Source organism: Sorex fumeus, unplaced genomic scaffold (genome assembly GCF_029834395.1).
Source record: "Sorex fumeus unplaced genomic scaffold, SorFum_2.1 ptg000081l, whole genome shotgun sequence".
Classification (NCBI taxonomy): domain Eukaryota; kingdom Metazoa; phylum Chordata; class Mammalia; order Eulipotyphla; family Soricidae; genus Sorex; species Sorex fumeus.
In genome coordinates this window covers 8,338,157-8,355,353 of record NW_026606138.1, presented here as the reverse complement: position 1 = coordinate 8,355,353, position 17,197 = coordinate 8,338,157, and the positions used below count along the sequence as shown (strand labels likewise).

Below are 17,197 nucleotides of genomic sequence, written 5' to 3'. Positions count from 1 at the left end.
AACACAGTAACAACAAAGTCTCCAATGGAGATGTTACTGGGCCCGCTCGAGCAAATCGACGAACAACGGGAGGGCCTTTACCTTTACCTATTTTGTTTGATCCACCTGACTTGGAATTTTCCCCCCCTCCTAGCTACAGCCTGCAATGCTCAGGGGCTAGTCCTGGCTCTGTGCTCAGGAGTGACCCCCGCAGGTTACTTCTGAGGGCACCATATTTGGTGCCAGGGATTTGAACCAGGATTCACTTCAAGGCTACCACAAGGCTACTCCCTAACTATCTCTCCAGTCCCTAAAATGTCCTTATTTGATAGTACTAATAATTGGGTGGTTTTTTATTTTGCTTTGTTTTGTTTTTTTGATGCTTAGTCGGAAGGTAAAAATAAAGTTAGCAGTCATGTCCATACCCCCAACCTTTCTTTTTTCCTTATTCTTCCTTCATTCCCTTTTCTTTATCTTCTCTTCCCTTGTCCTTCTTTCCTTTCTTCCTTCTGGAGGTGGGGCAACATCTGGGGCTGTTCAGGGCTTACTCCTGGCTCTGCTCAGGGGTAATTCTTGGCAGTGCTTGGGGGACAATATGTGGTTCTGGGGATTCAAACTGGGGGTCAGTCACAATCAAGGCAAGTGCCTGTACTATCCCCAGCATTCCCCAATCACTTAAAAATATTTTTGATCTGAGTCGGAGAGATAGTACAGCGGGTAGGGTGTTTGTCTTGTAAGTGGAAAACCTGGGTTCAATCCCTGGCATCCCATATAGTCCCCCAAGCACTGCCAGGAGTAATTCCTGAGTGCAGATCGAGGAGTAACCTCTGAGCATCACTGGGTGTGACCCAAAAAAACATATATATATGTATATATATATATATGGCCAATATTATAAATTGTTTGTGACTCCTTGATTTTGATGGATCAAATAAGGGCTATGAATATCGTTCAATGTTCAAGAATGTTACTTACCCAAAAAAAAGAAAAAAGAATGCTACTTCCTCAGAACTTTCTGTAATCTACCAAAGAAAGAACTCCATAAGCTACTTATCTGTGAGGTATCTCTCATAATTAGGGCCAACTTGGGTTTTAGCTGATTATGAAGCAGTCTCCTGCCCCTGCGCCTGGCTGTTCCTCGCTGGGGTCCCTTGGAGGGGAGCGGGTTGAGCTTTCCTCCCCGCCCCGACCAGGACTCCGGCAGCCGAAGACCTCCAGGACCAGCCACCATCATGCTGAGACCACTCTCCGCACACATGAAGGTACTGGCAGAGGGACAAAGCCACGCGGGTTCCGGGGCCGAGATCTCCCAGCCTACTCGGATTGGAGTCGAGCATCCTCCACCCAGATCCTCCAAATTCCAGTAGGCGGGGGTCACACCCACCACCTGGCCCCCTGGCGCCGTGTAATCCCATCAGCGGCCAAGACTCAGAGACTATAAAATCCAGCCCCCAGAATCGCGCGGCCGCATTTGCGGCTGCACGACATCTTATCAGGACATCTTTTTATGACATCTTATCTCATTCCTACTTTGGACAAACTTGCAGGCTATCAAATGTAGCCTGTCCACAGGGCAGAGTCTGGCAAACTCCCCGTGGCGTACCAAATATGCCAAATACCAGTAACAATGATGGGTCTCATTCTTCTAAAAGAGCCTTGAATATAATCTCAGGGCTAGAATGAAAGAGACGTTACTGGGGCCTGCTCGAGGCAATCGACGAATAACAGGATGATGAATGAATGAATGAAAATGAAGCATAAATGTAATAGGGCTGCTGGAGAGAGAGTAGCCTTGTATATAGCTGACAGTGATTTGATCCCTGGACACTACATGTGATTTCCTGAGCACTGCCAGAAATGACCTCTGAACAGAGTCAAAAGTCGCCCTAAGCACAACAACCCACCACCCCCTCCCATAAAAAAAAATAAAAATAAAAGTAAAAAGAAGATCAGTGAAGGGCAGCCTATGCAAGACAGACCTAAAAAATATTTTCTAGTGTTCTGGTCTCTATTGGTTGAAGAAATAAACTGATATAATAGGAGAGGTCTACAAAGCTCCTTACATTAGGAATGTCACAGATAATAAACTGGCTATCTGGGAAAATACTGAGAATACCATGCACAGGTCTGCCCTGGGTATTGAAGGGATCATTTAATCAAGACACAATATTGTGGGAACAGAGAGATAGCCTAGTGGGCTGAATGCATGCCCCACAAGCTGCAGGCCTGGATTCAATCTCCAATATCATATGGATCTGCCGAAGCTCTGAGCTTGGAGTAATCCCAAGCACCCCTAAGTCTAAGAACAACAACAAGAAAAGAAAATGGGTAGAAATGAACCAGAAAATCTTTTCTTACCTGTGTGCCACACTGCCTTTCTTGATATCTGAAATGACAAGGGGGTCTCCGGGTTTCCTGCTGGAGGGTGCTGTGGTAACAGAGAAGAGTCACATTTTCACATCCATGATTCACCCCTACTACACACTTCCCCTTCTTTATATGAACTTCACACAAGTACAGTTTGTATTAATGTAAAGACAATAAACACATGAGTTGGAAAATGTTTCCATTATATTTTGTTATAAAAAAGGTTTGCATTAGTTTTATAAATTTAGCCACAAAAGCAAAGTCAATTAAATCTGCAACTGGAAAGCTGCCAATCTTTTAGGAGGCTGAGATCTATTAGAATCAGTGATTCTAGAGAGGAAGAAGAAAAGACAGATAATCCAGTATGAGTAGAAGCCATCAGGGCACCCCTTAGATATTACTTTTTTATTTATTTATTTATTTTTGGTGGGGATGGGTCACATCCAGCTTACTCCTGTGCTCTAGGATAAGTCCTGTGGAGTTCAGAGGACCATCTACAGTGCTGGAGACTGAATCAGGGTCAGCTGCGAGGAAGGCAAGTACCCAGCCCACTGTACTCTCTCTCTAGTCCTATTCCTTAGGTATTTTTACACAACCCTCTTCTTCCCCTTCCTTTACTCCTGTCCAAGGAAGAGAAACCACTGTAGTACTATGTATGACTACACTGAGTGGAAAAGTGGAAAAAACTACTGTTTTAGAGTTCTTTTGTTGAAAAAATCCTTGCTAGATAAACTGTAAAAGTTCTATTTTTTTCTATTTATTTATTTTGGGTTTGGGGCCACACTCTGCAGTGTTAAGGGCTTACTCCTGACTCTGCTTCCTTTTGGGATCACTCCTGGTGGCATTTGAGGGACCATAAGAGACCCAGGGATCAAATCTGGGTTGGCTGTATGGTAGGCAAATAACCTACCTGCTATACTACCTCTTTCAGCTCCTAAACAGTAAAAGCGTTAACCTGCTCACAAAATTCATGGACTGCTCACAAATTCTAGAATGCTCTGTAAATGTTTGTGAATAGCACAGTGGTAGGGCATTTGTTTTGTCCATGGCCGTCATGGCCGAGCCGGATTCGATTCCTCTGCCCCGCTCAGAGAGTCCGGCAAGCTGTGGAGAGTATCTTGCCCGCACGGCAAAGCCTGGCAACTACCTGTGGCATATTTGATATGCCAAACACAGTAACAAGAAGTCTCACAATAGAGACGTTACTGGGCCCGCTCGAGCAAATCGATGAACAACGGAAGGACTTAATACTGTTGGTAGTTGTACATTTTGGGGGCAACTTATAACTTTAAACATATTCATAAATGTAAATTATATGTTTATTGAATTTGCTGGGAAACTATTATAGTGCAGGGGTTAGTTTTTGGCTTTCTTAGTTATATTTCCATGTGATGGGAATAAAAAGCAATAAGTAATGAGCAGACATGGTGCTAATCCTGAAATGAACTATAGTCCTACAAATACACAAAGTCACCATACCTAGAAAGTTCACACTGAATAGATATTTGATATTTCACCATACCATGCTACACCAACATTTATACAAAACAAAATGCTTCCAAGAGGACATGTTTTTCTAACCTGAGGCCTGGAGTAATTTGTTTTTAAAGATCATTAAAAGGCCCCTAATGTAAGATTTTTATTATAAACAGTCTGATAACCCTATAACAATCACAGAACCATATCATATCCCATAATCCCATCTGAATTCCAGGAAAATGATTATGCATAAGAGCAGATGGTTTAATATCTCAATACAACACTAAAAGAGAATGCAAATATATGAATACCTTGCCACCATCTAAATTAGTTCAGAATCAATGTTAATATGGCTACATTCGATCATTATTCTCAGCATCTAGCAAAGAATGCAAAACATTCTATTCACTACAATTAGCAATTAGTTCATAATTTAAAACTCCACTCAATGAGTTGAAATAATTCCTCTAGAGAAATATAGTCATCTCACATTTTTACTAATGTCATATTTCAGAACTCCAAATTGTTCTGGGCATAGGGCACAAAAATAAAAATGTTGCTATTGCCAGCATGTATAACTTTACTAGCATCTGCCAATGAATTTACACAATATTTTGCCAAGCTGTTGTGCCATCACAGAACACTCAATATTTCCTTGATTAAAAAGAGAATCCATGTTAGGGATGGGGAGAAGCTCAAAGGACTGCAGTGCCTGCATTGTATGTACTAGGGACCCAGTTCCACCTCTCACACTTCACTGACCCCCACCCTCCTCATTCCTCAGTACTACCAGGTGTGGCTCTGGTGGTTTCCAGGAATACTGGGCCAAATAGCATGGACCAGCCAGAACACTGAGCTGTCAGGTCCACACAGCCAAGCCAAGTATGGGACAGACCCTGGGTCTCCTGAGCACTGTTTATGAGACCCTTCCCCAAATGTCCACCTTGCATTAAAATAATCTACAATGAAACAATAATGGAGGCTACAAATTAAATCAAAGCCATCTCTGTCATCTGTGAAACAGAGGGAAGTAACAGCATGATCTCTTGGACAAGCACATATAGCTTTGCATAATGGTTAAAACTGCTTATGGTCTAAGGTGAGGGCCAGTCTCACATGTATTAGGTTTTTCCTCTTTCTTTTTTATTTCTTTTTAATTTTCCCTTTTAAAACTTTAATTTAATTATTTATTTTTTAAAATTGAATCACAGTGAGATACACAGCTACAAAGTTGTTCATGATTGAGTTTCAGTCATACAATGTTCCAACACCCATCTCTTCATCAGTGTATATACATTTCCCACCACCATTTCTTTTTTCTTCTTCTTTTTTTTTTTTTGCTTTTTAAGTTACACCTGGCAATGCAGAGTGGTTACTCCTGGCTCTGCACTCAGAAATTACTCCTGGCGGTGCTGATGGGACCATGCACTTCTGCTCTGGACCTTGGCCCAGGAGTAACAAGGTGAAAAGGAGATGCAGGGCTGGCTAAATCTCATGAGGACCTTAGGCATGAAATTGTTTTCTCTCTTCAGCAAAGTGATTCCGAGTGGGAAGATCATATATACACCTCCTACTGGGGGAGGTTCCACTACTAAATGGGTCAAGAGGGTAGCTCAGAAAAGAAGAGCAACAAAAATGGAGTGAATTTTGAAAAAGAGCAACAGTCACAATCTCTTGGAATCATAATATAAATCTGTCAAGAGTTAAAAAATGGAAAGTATGACAAAAAAGTGATGTAAAATCTCATTTTACATATTCAACTTTAAATGCTGTTTCTCCACATGTATTCTTTATAAAATAATTTTAATTCAATTTTTTTTCTTGTATCTCTGATTTGGGCTGGAGCGATAGCACAGTGGGTAAGGTGTTTGCCTTGCACGCGGCCGACCAAATCAGCCCAGGTTTGATTCCTCTGCCCCTCTTGGAGAGCCCGGCAAGCTACCGAGAATATCTCACCCGCACAGCAAAGCCTGGCAAGCTACCCGTGACATATTCGATATGCCAAATAGAGTAACAAGAAGTCTCACAATGAAGACGTTACTGGGCCTGCTTGAGCAAATCAAAATCTCTGATTTAGTGCTTTCCCTATAAGAGCTGCAGTTTCTGAGTTGCCTATAAGTTTTTTTTAGAAATCACTGTTATGGTTTTTTTTTTTTATACATATAACTTCTGCAATCCAGTAAGATAATGTCAATGAAATTTTCTCCCAAATCACAAGCGTCCATTTATATAACATGATAATACTTTTCTTTCTGCCAATTCATACTTTCTTGAACCTTTTAAGGAAACCATTTATTATATTATTTTTAATTTTTTACTTTTATTTAGATGAAAATATGCCTTTTTTTTTTTTTTTTTGCTTTTTGCGTTACACCTGGCCATGCACAGGGGTTATTCCTGGCTCTGCACTCAGGAATTATCCCTGGCGGTGCTCAGGGGACCATATGGGATGCTGGGAATCAAACCAGGGTCGGCCGCATGCAAGGCAGACGCCCTACCTGCTGTGCTATTGCTCCAGCCCCCAAAATATGCATATTTAAAGAGTCAAAATCTTAAAGAGAGTTGGACTTTATTTCCTATTTCTCTAGGTGTAGTTGTTGATGTGCAATTGAAAATTAGTATATAATTATCACAACAGAGCTAGGTTTCAGTGTTAGCTGTTGACTTTCTCTTTGAAAGACAAGTTAATTTGCTTTCATCTCTACACCACCATCATATTTGTGCATAAGCCTAATCCTACCCAGACTGCCTATTCTTCCAATACAGTTTTGTCATACACTTCTTAAGATCAATATTTGGTATTTATTTTTGTATGACTGTGTCAACAGCATCTGCACGCAAGTCAAGAAGCACACTCTGATTGTTTGCCTTTTCTGCATGACATATTTCCTCTGTAGTTCTCTGTTGTCTTGATGTCTTCATTTGCTTAGTTTTCTTGTGTTTGTCATTCACTCACCTCCTAAGATAGATTATCCAGGTTATGTAAATCTTTCAATAAGTTAAATTATATCAGGAATTTTATTTGAGGTTTACAATATCTGAAACTAGTTTTAGGATTACTATACCAATCTTGGTAACTAACTTTCCATAGACTTTATTTCCAATTAATTGATGAAACAAGGAGGCAGTTATGAGGGGTTTGAATGCTATTGTGGCTCAAGTACATAAATGCCTCAAGGTTCTGATACCAAAAACAAAACAAAATAAACAAGCAGGCAAATAGCCAAAGAAGCAACAAAGTACTAAGGATCCACATTCACAAGTAGCCTGCAGACTTTAAGACAAGTTCTTGTTTTGCTTCTCCATTATGCATGTCTTTACCCTGGCTTCTATAGTCTTAGAGTTCCCAACTATTTCTCGGTCTGGCACTGGTCCATTGAGAGTTTTCCTCAAACAAGTATACTCTCATCCTGTCTCAGTTCTCTTTCTCTCTCTCTCTCTCTTCCTCTCTCTCTCTGTCTCTCTCTCTGTCTCTCTGTCTCTCTCTTTCTTCCTCTCCCTCTTTCTTCTTATCCTCCACCCCCTGCCTCCTTTTCTTCCTTCCTTTCTTCTTCCCCTTACTGGTGGTGCTCAGGTGGCCAAATGTGATTTTGGTGTTGGAAATTGAACATGCAAGACAAGAACATGCAAGACAAGCACTTCACTGGTTGGCTGACATGATTCTGAGGATGTGTATTAGTCCTAGCCCTCTGATCTTATCATTTAAAAACTTTTTTTTTTGCATCCTTGAAGTCTCTGTATCCTAAATCCAATTCTTTCTGTCTTTACAGTAGACCCTCTCTTATCTGTAGTTTCAAATTCCTAAGTTTTACTTTCTGTGGGTTCAGTTTCCTGAGGTAATTCCCCAAGTGAGGGAGAATGATGAAATGTACTGGGGTGACATGGGGAAATTAGTGGAAAATCTTGGTCACTTGGTGGTAGTAAGGTGTGGTCATTGTGTGCATTAAAACCATAAATGTTGGCACTACTGTCAACAGGTTACCTAAAGTATGATGATAACAAATAAAATTGCTTAAAAATTACCCAGTTTTTTTGAGAATAAAGAAACACAATGGTGAAACAACAAATACCCAAAGACACTGGAAACAACATGAGAACTGGTATTCAGTAAGAAACACGTCACTTGAGGGGGGTGGGGGCTAGGACTGGGTGAGTAATGCCTACAGTGGAGGGATGCATTCAGCTGGGAGGAGGAGGTGGTGCTGAAAGTGGCAAAATGTTATGTATGAAACCCTGTCAGCAGCAGTACTGTCTGTCCATCTGCCTGTCTGCCTCTCTGCCTGTCTGTCTGTCTGTCTGTCTATCTATCTATCTATCTATCTATCTATCTATCTATCTATCTATCTATCGTACCTCTTGTAGAAGCAGACAAATGGGAGTGAGAGGCAAAGGAAATGGGAGACACTGGTAGAGGAAAACATACACTGGTGAAGGGATGGTGTTGAAACATTGCATGCCTGAAACACAATCATGAATAACTTTGAAACTTCATGGTGAGGAAATAAAAAAAGTTCAAAACAAACCAGTCCTACAAAGACTAGGTAAAATAAGTTAACAAAGAAAACAGACTAGTCACAATATTATATAATTATATTGTTTACATAATATAATGTGTTATATAGCAATATATAATACTATATCATTATAATATATTCTAAAGCAATCACAATATAATATGTCATTATGTTTTATTATAATTACCACAATATACTATGTTATAATATATTAAAATATATTATAAAATCTACCCGTGGCATATTTGATATGCCAAAAACAGTAACAGTAACGGGTCTTATTCCCCTGATCCTGAAAGGCCTCCAATATGGCAGAATTGGGAAAAACAAGTAAGGAGAGCTGCTAAAATCTCAGGGCTGAACATAGAAAGACTGCACTCATCTGGGGAATATAAAGTAACAGAATGGGAGTCGAACACCCAAGAATAGTTGAGATAAGTACCAGTAGGTATGCTCCAGGGCTTGGAAGCTGGCAGCACATGCTGGGGAAAAGGCAGCTCAGATAGAGAAGGGAACACCAAGTAAAGGATGTTTGGAGGACTTGCTCAGGATACGAGATGCATGCTCAAAGTAGACTATACACTGAACATGTCAGCCACCCAATACCTCTATTGCAAACTACAAGACTCTGAAGGAAAGAGTGAGCAAAAGGAAATGCCCTGCCACAGAGGTGGGATGGGTTGGGGAATGGGGTGTGGGGATGGGAGGGCTACTAGGTGGGGAGTGGGCACTGGTGAAGGGATGGGTACTCGATCATTGTATAACTGAAACCCAAGCACGAAAGTTTGTAAGTCTACAACTGTACCTCACGGTGTTTCACTAATAAAAAAAGAAAAAGAAAATAGAAAAGAAAATCTCAGGGCTGAGATGAATGGAGAAGTTGCTGGAGCCCGTTCAAGTAAATCGATGAACAACAGGATGATACAGTGATACAGTGACAGTGATTATATTTAATATGCCCTGGCAGCCGACCTCAACTACCCAACCACCGCCACACTCCATGTCGCTTTCTGGATGCTCAGGCTGAGCCTCATGCAGGAATGAAGTCCCATGGAACCCAGGTAATGCAGAACTTTGTAACTTTGGACTCTGGACTCAACAGGACTGGGGAGCAGAGATTCTCTGCCTGCTTCCCCCAGTTTCCAGTGACCCAGGGGTCACACCCATAATCCACACCTACTGGCACCAGATAATCTCATCGGCCACCCTCTAGAACTCACGCTGCTCCTCCCAGACGGCTGCTCCTCCCAGACGGGAGTATTAAAGGAACACCCCATAACTATGCCACTGGACTCTGCACCAGACTGCTTTCACTTGGGGCGCCCCAGAGGGGGAAGGGCAAGAGCCCTCCCCGCCCCAAGGGACCCAGCACTGGCAGCCAACCTCCACTACCCAACCACCAACACACTCCAGGCCACTTTCTGGACCATGTGGCCACTTTGTGGCCACATGACACATCATGGGACACTTCCTATCCATTGTCCATAATTACCACACCATGTTTGATGGAGTTCAGACAGTAGGCAACAAATTTTACATATATAATATATATATATAATATTATATATATATGTCACTTGGAGAGCCTGGCAAGCCTCCGAGAGTATCAGCCTGGCAAGCTCCCCGTGGCATATTCGATATGCCAAAACCAGTAACTAACTATAACGGATCTCATTTCCCTGACTCTGAAAGAGCCTCCAATCGTTGGGAAAGACGAGTAAGGAGAGGCTGCTAAAATCTCAGGAATGGGATGAATAGAGACGTTATTGGCACCTGCTCGAGTAAATCAACAAACAACAGGATGACAGTGATACAGTGATTATTTTGTTATTTTTATATTATTTTGTTATATATCTTATTTTGTTATTTTCTCTTACTGTTTCTACTTTATAAAGTAAGCTTCTTCATGTGTGTTTGTGTGTATGTGTGTGTGTGTGTGTGTCCTCCAGGGGGTGAGGGTGGGGTTGGGGAGCAGGGGCAGGGGCAGGGGGAGAGGAAATGATTCCTTATAGTTAAGGTGAGCTTTTACCTTTTGGACACATTCTCCAACAACTTTATACATATATTTTTTGCTTTTTGGGGTCACACCCAGTGATGCACAGAGGTTATTCCTGGCTCATGCACTCAGGAATTACTCCTGGCGGTGTTTGTGGGACCATATGGGATATACTGGAAATCGAACCCAGGGTCGGCTGCGTGCAAGACAAACACCCTACCTACTGTGCTATCACTCCACCCCCCAAACTTTCTGAGGAAAGATGCTGCATGGGAGAAAAGTTTGTTGAGATCTCGAAAACCTGGAAATGTCTTCTTAAAAAACAATGTTTTCACTTTTGATTGATAGGTAGAAAACTGTAGGCTGAAAATAGTGCTCCTTCATATATTCTCAGGCACACATCCACTGCTCTAAGAACTGCTGTGGAGAAACCTGACACCATTCTGAGACTGTGGTTCTGGTTTTACAGACAAATTGTAGGACACTCCCTGCTTGTCATCATATTCAAATTTTGGGTCTATTTTCATCCATGGCTCAAGGATGCATTGGGTTGTATCTATTGATTCTAGGAAATGCTCTGACATTAATTTGATGTTTTTTGGGGGGGTTTCTGTAATGCCAATTCAATTGGACTTATTTCATATCAATTCCCTATCTCGCATGCCTCATTTCTTTGTTGGTTTGTTCTAATTACTCGACATTTTCCTCAAATTTATTTTCCAGTAATGTTTGTCAAATTTGTTTCTGTCATATATTTGACTTTCAAGTGTTCTTTGGTTCTTCTGGTTCTTTGCTCTTCTCTCCGTTATTTTGTTATTGATGATGTTGCCTGCATTTCCTCTCCCCAGGGACAGTGTTTTGTGCTGCTAAAGATGCTAATGATGGCTATTTTCTTGTAAAATTCCTCCTATATTCATTGTTTCTCAGTATTTTTTTTTCTTTTTGGAGAGGGTTTCCTTGAGGGTCCACTTTTGTTCTTAGCGGTCTGTTCACAGTTAAGTGTGGGCCACAAAAGTTGTTGAAAATTTGGGGCAGCAGAGCAGGACTTGGGCACTATGGTCTGCGCTGCCCAGTCCTTATCAGAAGCCCCAGTTTTTCCTCCAGCTAGAGGAAGCCTGGCTAGCTGCCTTCTTCAAATTTACTGGGGAAAGAAGACAGAGACGTAGACTAGCTTTCTCAATATTTGGTCTGGGAATTTCCACTTGATATGTTTCTTTAACTGTTGGGAGTGGGGCAGGATACAGGACAAGGATTCTACCCCCAGCCCACATCTCTGGCCCCCACTTAGTCTGGTTTTAAAGCAGTACTCCTCCCAGCTGTGTGTTCCCACTGTAGAGACTCTCCACTTCAAGTTTTTCAGAGAAGAAAACTAGGATTCTGTCAAGGGGGTGTGCTTTGGCTATGGAAAATAGGGGGAGGCGATATGATGTGGGCAGGTAGATAGGGAAAGGCCCTTGGCAATAAAACTCAATTAACAAAGTTTCATGAAGAAGATATTCAATATGCCAAACACAGTAACAACCAGTCTCAAAATGGAGAGACATTACTGGGTCCTCTCGAGCAAATCGATGAACAATGGGAGGAAAGTGTTTGTTTGTTTGTTGGAAGAAGAATTCTAGGACTGATCCACCTTGTGGATGCAGAAAACAAAGACCTGATAAGACCATTGACAGACCCTGAGGAAATACGCCTTCTCCCCAGGAAGTTCCTCTTTTTGGACCTCCCTTTTAATTCGATTAACTTAAATGATTCAGCCCAAAGAAGACCATCACCAAGCCCCACATGGGGGCAGGTTGGAAAAACCCTACAAAGGCCACCTTGAACAAAGGAAGGGCACGCATATGCTACACGAGCCCATGGGCTGATTGCGCCTACGTGGCGGAGCACATGTGTCATCCGCATCTCCCCTCTTGAGATGTGTACTTTTCATGCTTTTGTGTATAATGCTAGGATGTGTGTAGGGGCTTGTAGGCTTGAGATCTCCAAGCCTACTCGGATTTGTGGCTGAGCATCCTCCACCCAGATCCTCCAAATTCCAGTAGGCGGGGGTCACACCTACCAACTGGCCCCCTGGCGCCGTGTAATCCCATCAACGGCCAAGACTCAGAGACTATAAAACCCAGCTCCCGGAAGTGCGCGCGGACGCGCTATATCTTATTATCTCATTCCTACTTTGGACAAACTGGCAGGCTACTGAAAATGGTCTGCCCACACGGCAGAGTCTGGCAAACTTCCCGTGGCGTACCCAATATGCCAAATATCAGTAACAATGATGGGTCTCATTCTCCTAACTCTGAAAGAGCCTTGAATATGGCACTTTTAAAAAAAATCTCAGGGCTAGGACGAAGGAGACGTTACTGGGGCCTGCTCGAGGAAATCGACGAATAACAGGATGGTCATGATCGTGATCATGTGTAGGGGCTCTTTTTGCCCTTGGAGAAGCCCGTGTTCTCTCTTGAGTACATTACTTTCTCTCATTCTCTCTCTCTCCACACCTTAAAAATCCTCCAAATAAAATCTATTTCACTGCTCGTCTACTCCTGAAATTCCTTTCTGCGATGCGAGACAAGAACCCAGTAACCCTGAGTCCCGGGTGGCAGGGACGACTGGGGAGAAAGTTACTGTCTTTCTCCTCCCCACTTCATATAAGCCACCCGTGAGACCCACCAACATCAAACTAAGGGAATTTATGCTTTGTCAACTTTTATTCAACCCTCCTGTCCTCTTTCTACCCTGGCTCTCACTTCCAGAAGTTTCCCATCCCACCAATTCTAAATGTGTTGTAAGTTCTGCGTGTCAATCAAGTTCAGGGGCTGCTTTTCTCTCTTTTTCTTTAAATTTATCTTTCTTCCTCTTCTTTGCCCTTTCCAAATTTGGTTGGTGCTGTTTTCCTTTCCTCTTCTCTTTATGCATGTTTGCCTTTTGAAAAATCTTCCACTATCTAATTTTATTTTACTTATCTTTTTTTTTTCTATTTTGGAGCAATGCTGGGGATTGAACTCACAGCTTACCACTTGCAAGGCAGGTTACTTTACCCTGAGCTACAGCAGAGCCCCTTATATCATTTTCAAGTAGCTAAGGTGGGAGTAAGAACACTTGGGACACAAAATTGTATGTGTTCAAGTTAACACCTTTTCAAGCACCCCACTTAAAAAATCCCTGTTTATTCCTTGGTATCAGAAGCTGGTTTTTATGTGAACACGGATTTTGTTCCTTCCAAAAAGTTTCTGAAAAAGGGATAGAAGAAGACAGTCCCTATCCTTTGCTTAGAAAACATTTTCTATATTTGAAAGTGGGTGGAGATTTCTAAGTTTGATGACAACTAAATGTGAATCAATAAACTATTTTAAGTACATTCTATACCATCTAGCTATTCATGGAACATATTCTGCTGTCAAAGTATTTCAGTTAATGAGTCTGGTAAAGTGTCCAAAGCAATATTGGAGATTTCTCTCTCCTTTCCCTCTCTCCTCTCCCTCAGTCTCACATACATACATACAATTTTACTTTAATTGCAACCATATATATAAAACCTGACAAGGAAAACAAGTTACTTGATTTCATCTGGGGCAGTGTGTAGTTTTTATTGCAAAGTTAGCAAAATACATGAGTGGTTCTCTTCTGAATATGCTTAAGACTTAGAGGGGAAAATGACAGATTTCTTGTGCGGGTCATAAAGGGTGCTTTATGATTTTTATAAAATGATAAAGCAAGTCTTTGTTTCTGCAAACAATTCAATCACAACTAAAAAAAGAAAGAGAGAGAGAGAGAGAGAGAGAGAGAGAGAAAGAAATTCAACGAATTGGCTTCACTCACAAAATGCTGCCTTTTGCTTTTCTGATAAAGAATTTGGGCAGTTTCATCAATCAGCTGGTGACAGGGTTGAGTGGGGCTGTCAGCCCGCCAATGAGTGTGTGCAGCCCAGCTAGTGTGAAGAAAGATGGACAGGGTTGGCGTTCTTTTATAGGCTCTGGTTCTTTAGGCCTGTTATTGGCACTTCCCCTCTATAAAATGGGTATCAACATCACTGAGTGGCTTTGAACATTAAGTGAGACAACACATATAAATTGGTTAATGCACTATGCCTGGCACAAATAGTGCCCATAACAAAGGCACAATTGAGAACACCCTGGTCATGAATGCTCTGATAACGTCCTGGGACAATGACCACCAGGGGGTTCTGTGTGGAAAGCCAGGTGGGCTTCATGGGTGGCGCTCTAGGTCCTGATTGGCTAAGGTATCCAGTCCTAATTGACACGTTCCAATTGCCTCCTGTGCAGTCCATTCCATTTTATTTGCTATAATAAATGACTATTATAGCAATAACATCAATAAAAGTGATGCCTGATGCTAATGTACTATGAGTATCTCATCAGGACCATAAGAAAATTAGTCTAAAACTGCTCACCACATCCAAAATCTGAGGAGCTCATTTCTCAGTCAATTAGGTATGAAGAGTGAGCCTGAAGCCAAGTGTAAAGCCTGGGATGGTGTACTTCCAGAGAGTGTGCCCAGGGCCTGCGACCCAGAGTCCTCACACAGTAAAGACAGAAATGGGAGTTTGTAGGAGAGTGGCAAACACCCATCAACCCTCACAGCACCTCATTTCATTCTTTTTCATATTCAATTTCAGTTGTTACTACACTTTGCGGGGTAGAACACTACTTAAACGGGCTCACAGGGGTCTGTGTGTAAAATAAATAAGGATCATCCAACAACTACCATTTGTCATAGTTCACAGTTAGTTCCAGGCACGTCACACCCTGCAACTCACTTGTCTTCTTTATAGTGCTACAAACAAGGTCGTGAGAAGATTATGTTCTAGGTGAGGAAATTGGGTTCAGGGAGATGAAGGAACTAAGGGAGGAGGAAACTCTAGGCTCTAAGTCTTGAATGATTTCCCAAGTGGATGCTTCCTTAGTTCACAGACAGCCTGTGCAAACATTTATCTTCGTCATCTCCCTTAGAGGACCAAACCCAGGTAAGTGGGGAGCATTGTTTACAGAGTGACTCTGCTCTCATTCACTCAACAAAGACAGGTGCAAAATAAGCACCTGTGAGACAGTTGGAGAGACAGTACAAGAGGTAAAACTTTTGTATGTGGCAACTTTGGCCATGACCCAACTCCATGCTCAGCACCGTATATGCCCCCTGAGGTACCTCAGGAGCAGCCCCTGAGCCCAGAGCCAAGTGTAAGCCTTGAACATACATCAGAAACAATGTTAGGCCTTTGGAATTTATAAGAAAAAAATTTTTTGGTAGGAGTACTGCTATTTATTCAGCCACTTGATTAGCTGATTGAATTGTGCATGAACTCCACCTTACTTTTTTTTTTCATTTTTTATAATTTTATTTATTGAATCACCATGAGAGCAGTTACAAAGCTTTTGGGTCTAAGTCTCGGTCATACAATGAAACACCTGTACCTTCACCAGTGCCCATTCTCCACCACCAAAAACCCTAGTATACCCCCATCCCACACCCTCCCCCCACCTGTGGGGCAGATGATTTCCACATTACTCTCTCTCTACTTTGATCACATTCAATATTTCGACACCAGACCCACCATTATTATTTGAGATTTTACCCCAACACTCAGATATGCTGAAAAGGCAACAATAGACAATTTGTGTTCTATTGCTGGTTATGAATAACATATGATGTTGCGTGGCTGCAGTAGGGCCATGTGATTTTGAAATTCCAAAATTTTAACACTTAAATCTGGAGGAATTTCTGCCAAAAGTCACTGGGTTTTGAGATTTGCTCCTGAGTCTCTGGGATCATGGCTGTGGAGCTGCTTGATCAGGAGCCAGAGAGGCCGTTCCTGGGTGATGACTTGTGGTCTTGTTGGGGTGGGGAGGACAGGCCTGGCTCCACCCCGTCCCATGAAGCCCAACAAGTTTCGTAACTGCAAGCCCAAGCTTGACTGTCCAATGGCCTCTGGAGGATGGTGGCCACTGAGCCGCCAGGGGGAAACAGGCGGAAGGACAGCACCCTTTCCCCCCTGGGGTGGCCCAGGGACAGTAACCTACTGCAGGGTCCGGACACATTTCTGCCTAAAGCCGCTGGGTTTCAAGATTTGTTTCTGAGTCTCTGGGATTAAGGCCATTAAGCAGCTTGATCAGGAGCCAGAGAGGCCATTCGTGGGTGATGACTTGGGGTCTCGTTGGGGAGGGAAGGACAGGCCCAGCTTCCCCCCCACCCCTCATCCCGTGAGGCCCAACAAGTTTTGTCACTGCGGGCCCAAGCCTGACTGTCCAATGGCCTCTGGAGGATGACGGCCACCGAGCCGCCAAGAGGGAGCAGGTGGAGTGACAACACCCTTTCCTCCCTGGAGTGGCCCGGCGACAGTAACGTACTGTGGGGTCCGGACGCATTTCTGCCAAAAGCCACTGGGTTTTGAGATTTGTTTCTGAGTCTCTGGGATCATGGCCGTTAAGCAGCTGGATCAGGAGCCAGAGAGGCCATTCGTGGGCGATGATTTGGGGTCTCATTGGGGTGGGAAGGACAAGTCTGGCTCCACCCCCCATCCCATGAGGCCCTGTGTGTCTCGTCACTGGGGGCCCAAACCTGACTATCCAGTGGCCTCTGAAGGATGGCGGCCACTGGGCCGCCAGGGGGAACAGGCCAAGGCACGAAACCTATTCCCACCTGGGTTGGCCCAGCACCGGTAACCTACTGCAGGGACCGGATGCATTTCTACCTAAAGCCGCTTGTTTCCAAGATTCATTTCTGAGTCTCTGGGATCATGGCCATTAAGCAGTTCAATCAGGAACCAGAGAGGCCTTGCCTCCAATTATATAGCTGAGCCGGAGGTGGTTTGTGGGTGTGTTTCACACATACCGAACTTTTGGCCATTTAC

At 42.9% G+C, this 17,197-nt stretch overlaps 1 protein-coding gene across 12 annotated transcripts in view; it reads right to left on the bottom strand.

Annotated features, from left to right (window-relative positions):
* GRIP1 (glutamate receptor interacting protein 1) overlaps positions 1–17,197 on the bottom strand; it is a 798,871-nt gene that overhangs the window by 65,586 nt on the left and 716,088 nt on the right. For all 12 annotated transcript variants that reach the window (XM_056130719.1, XM_056130715.1, XM_056130718.1 and 9 more), the window contains one exon: positions 2,338–2,407. In XM_056130719.1, coding sequence (XP_055986694.1) covers positions 2,338–2,407 — 70 coding nt within the window. The remainder of the gene's footprint in view (positions 1–2,337; positions 2,408–17,197) is intronic.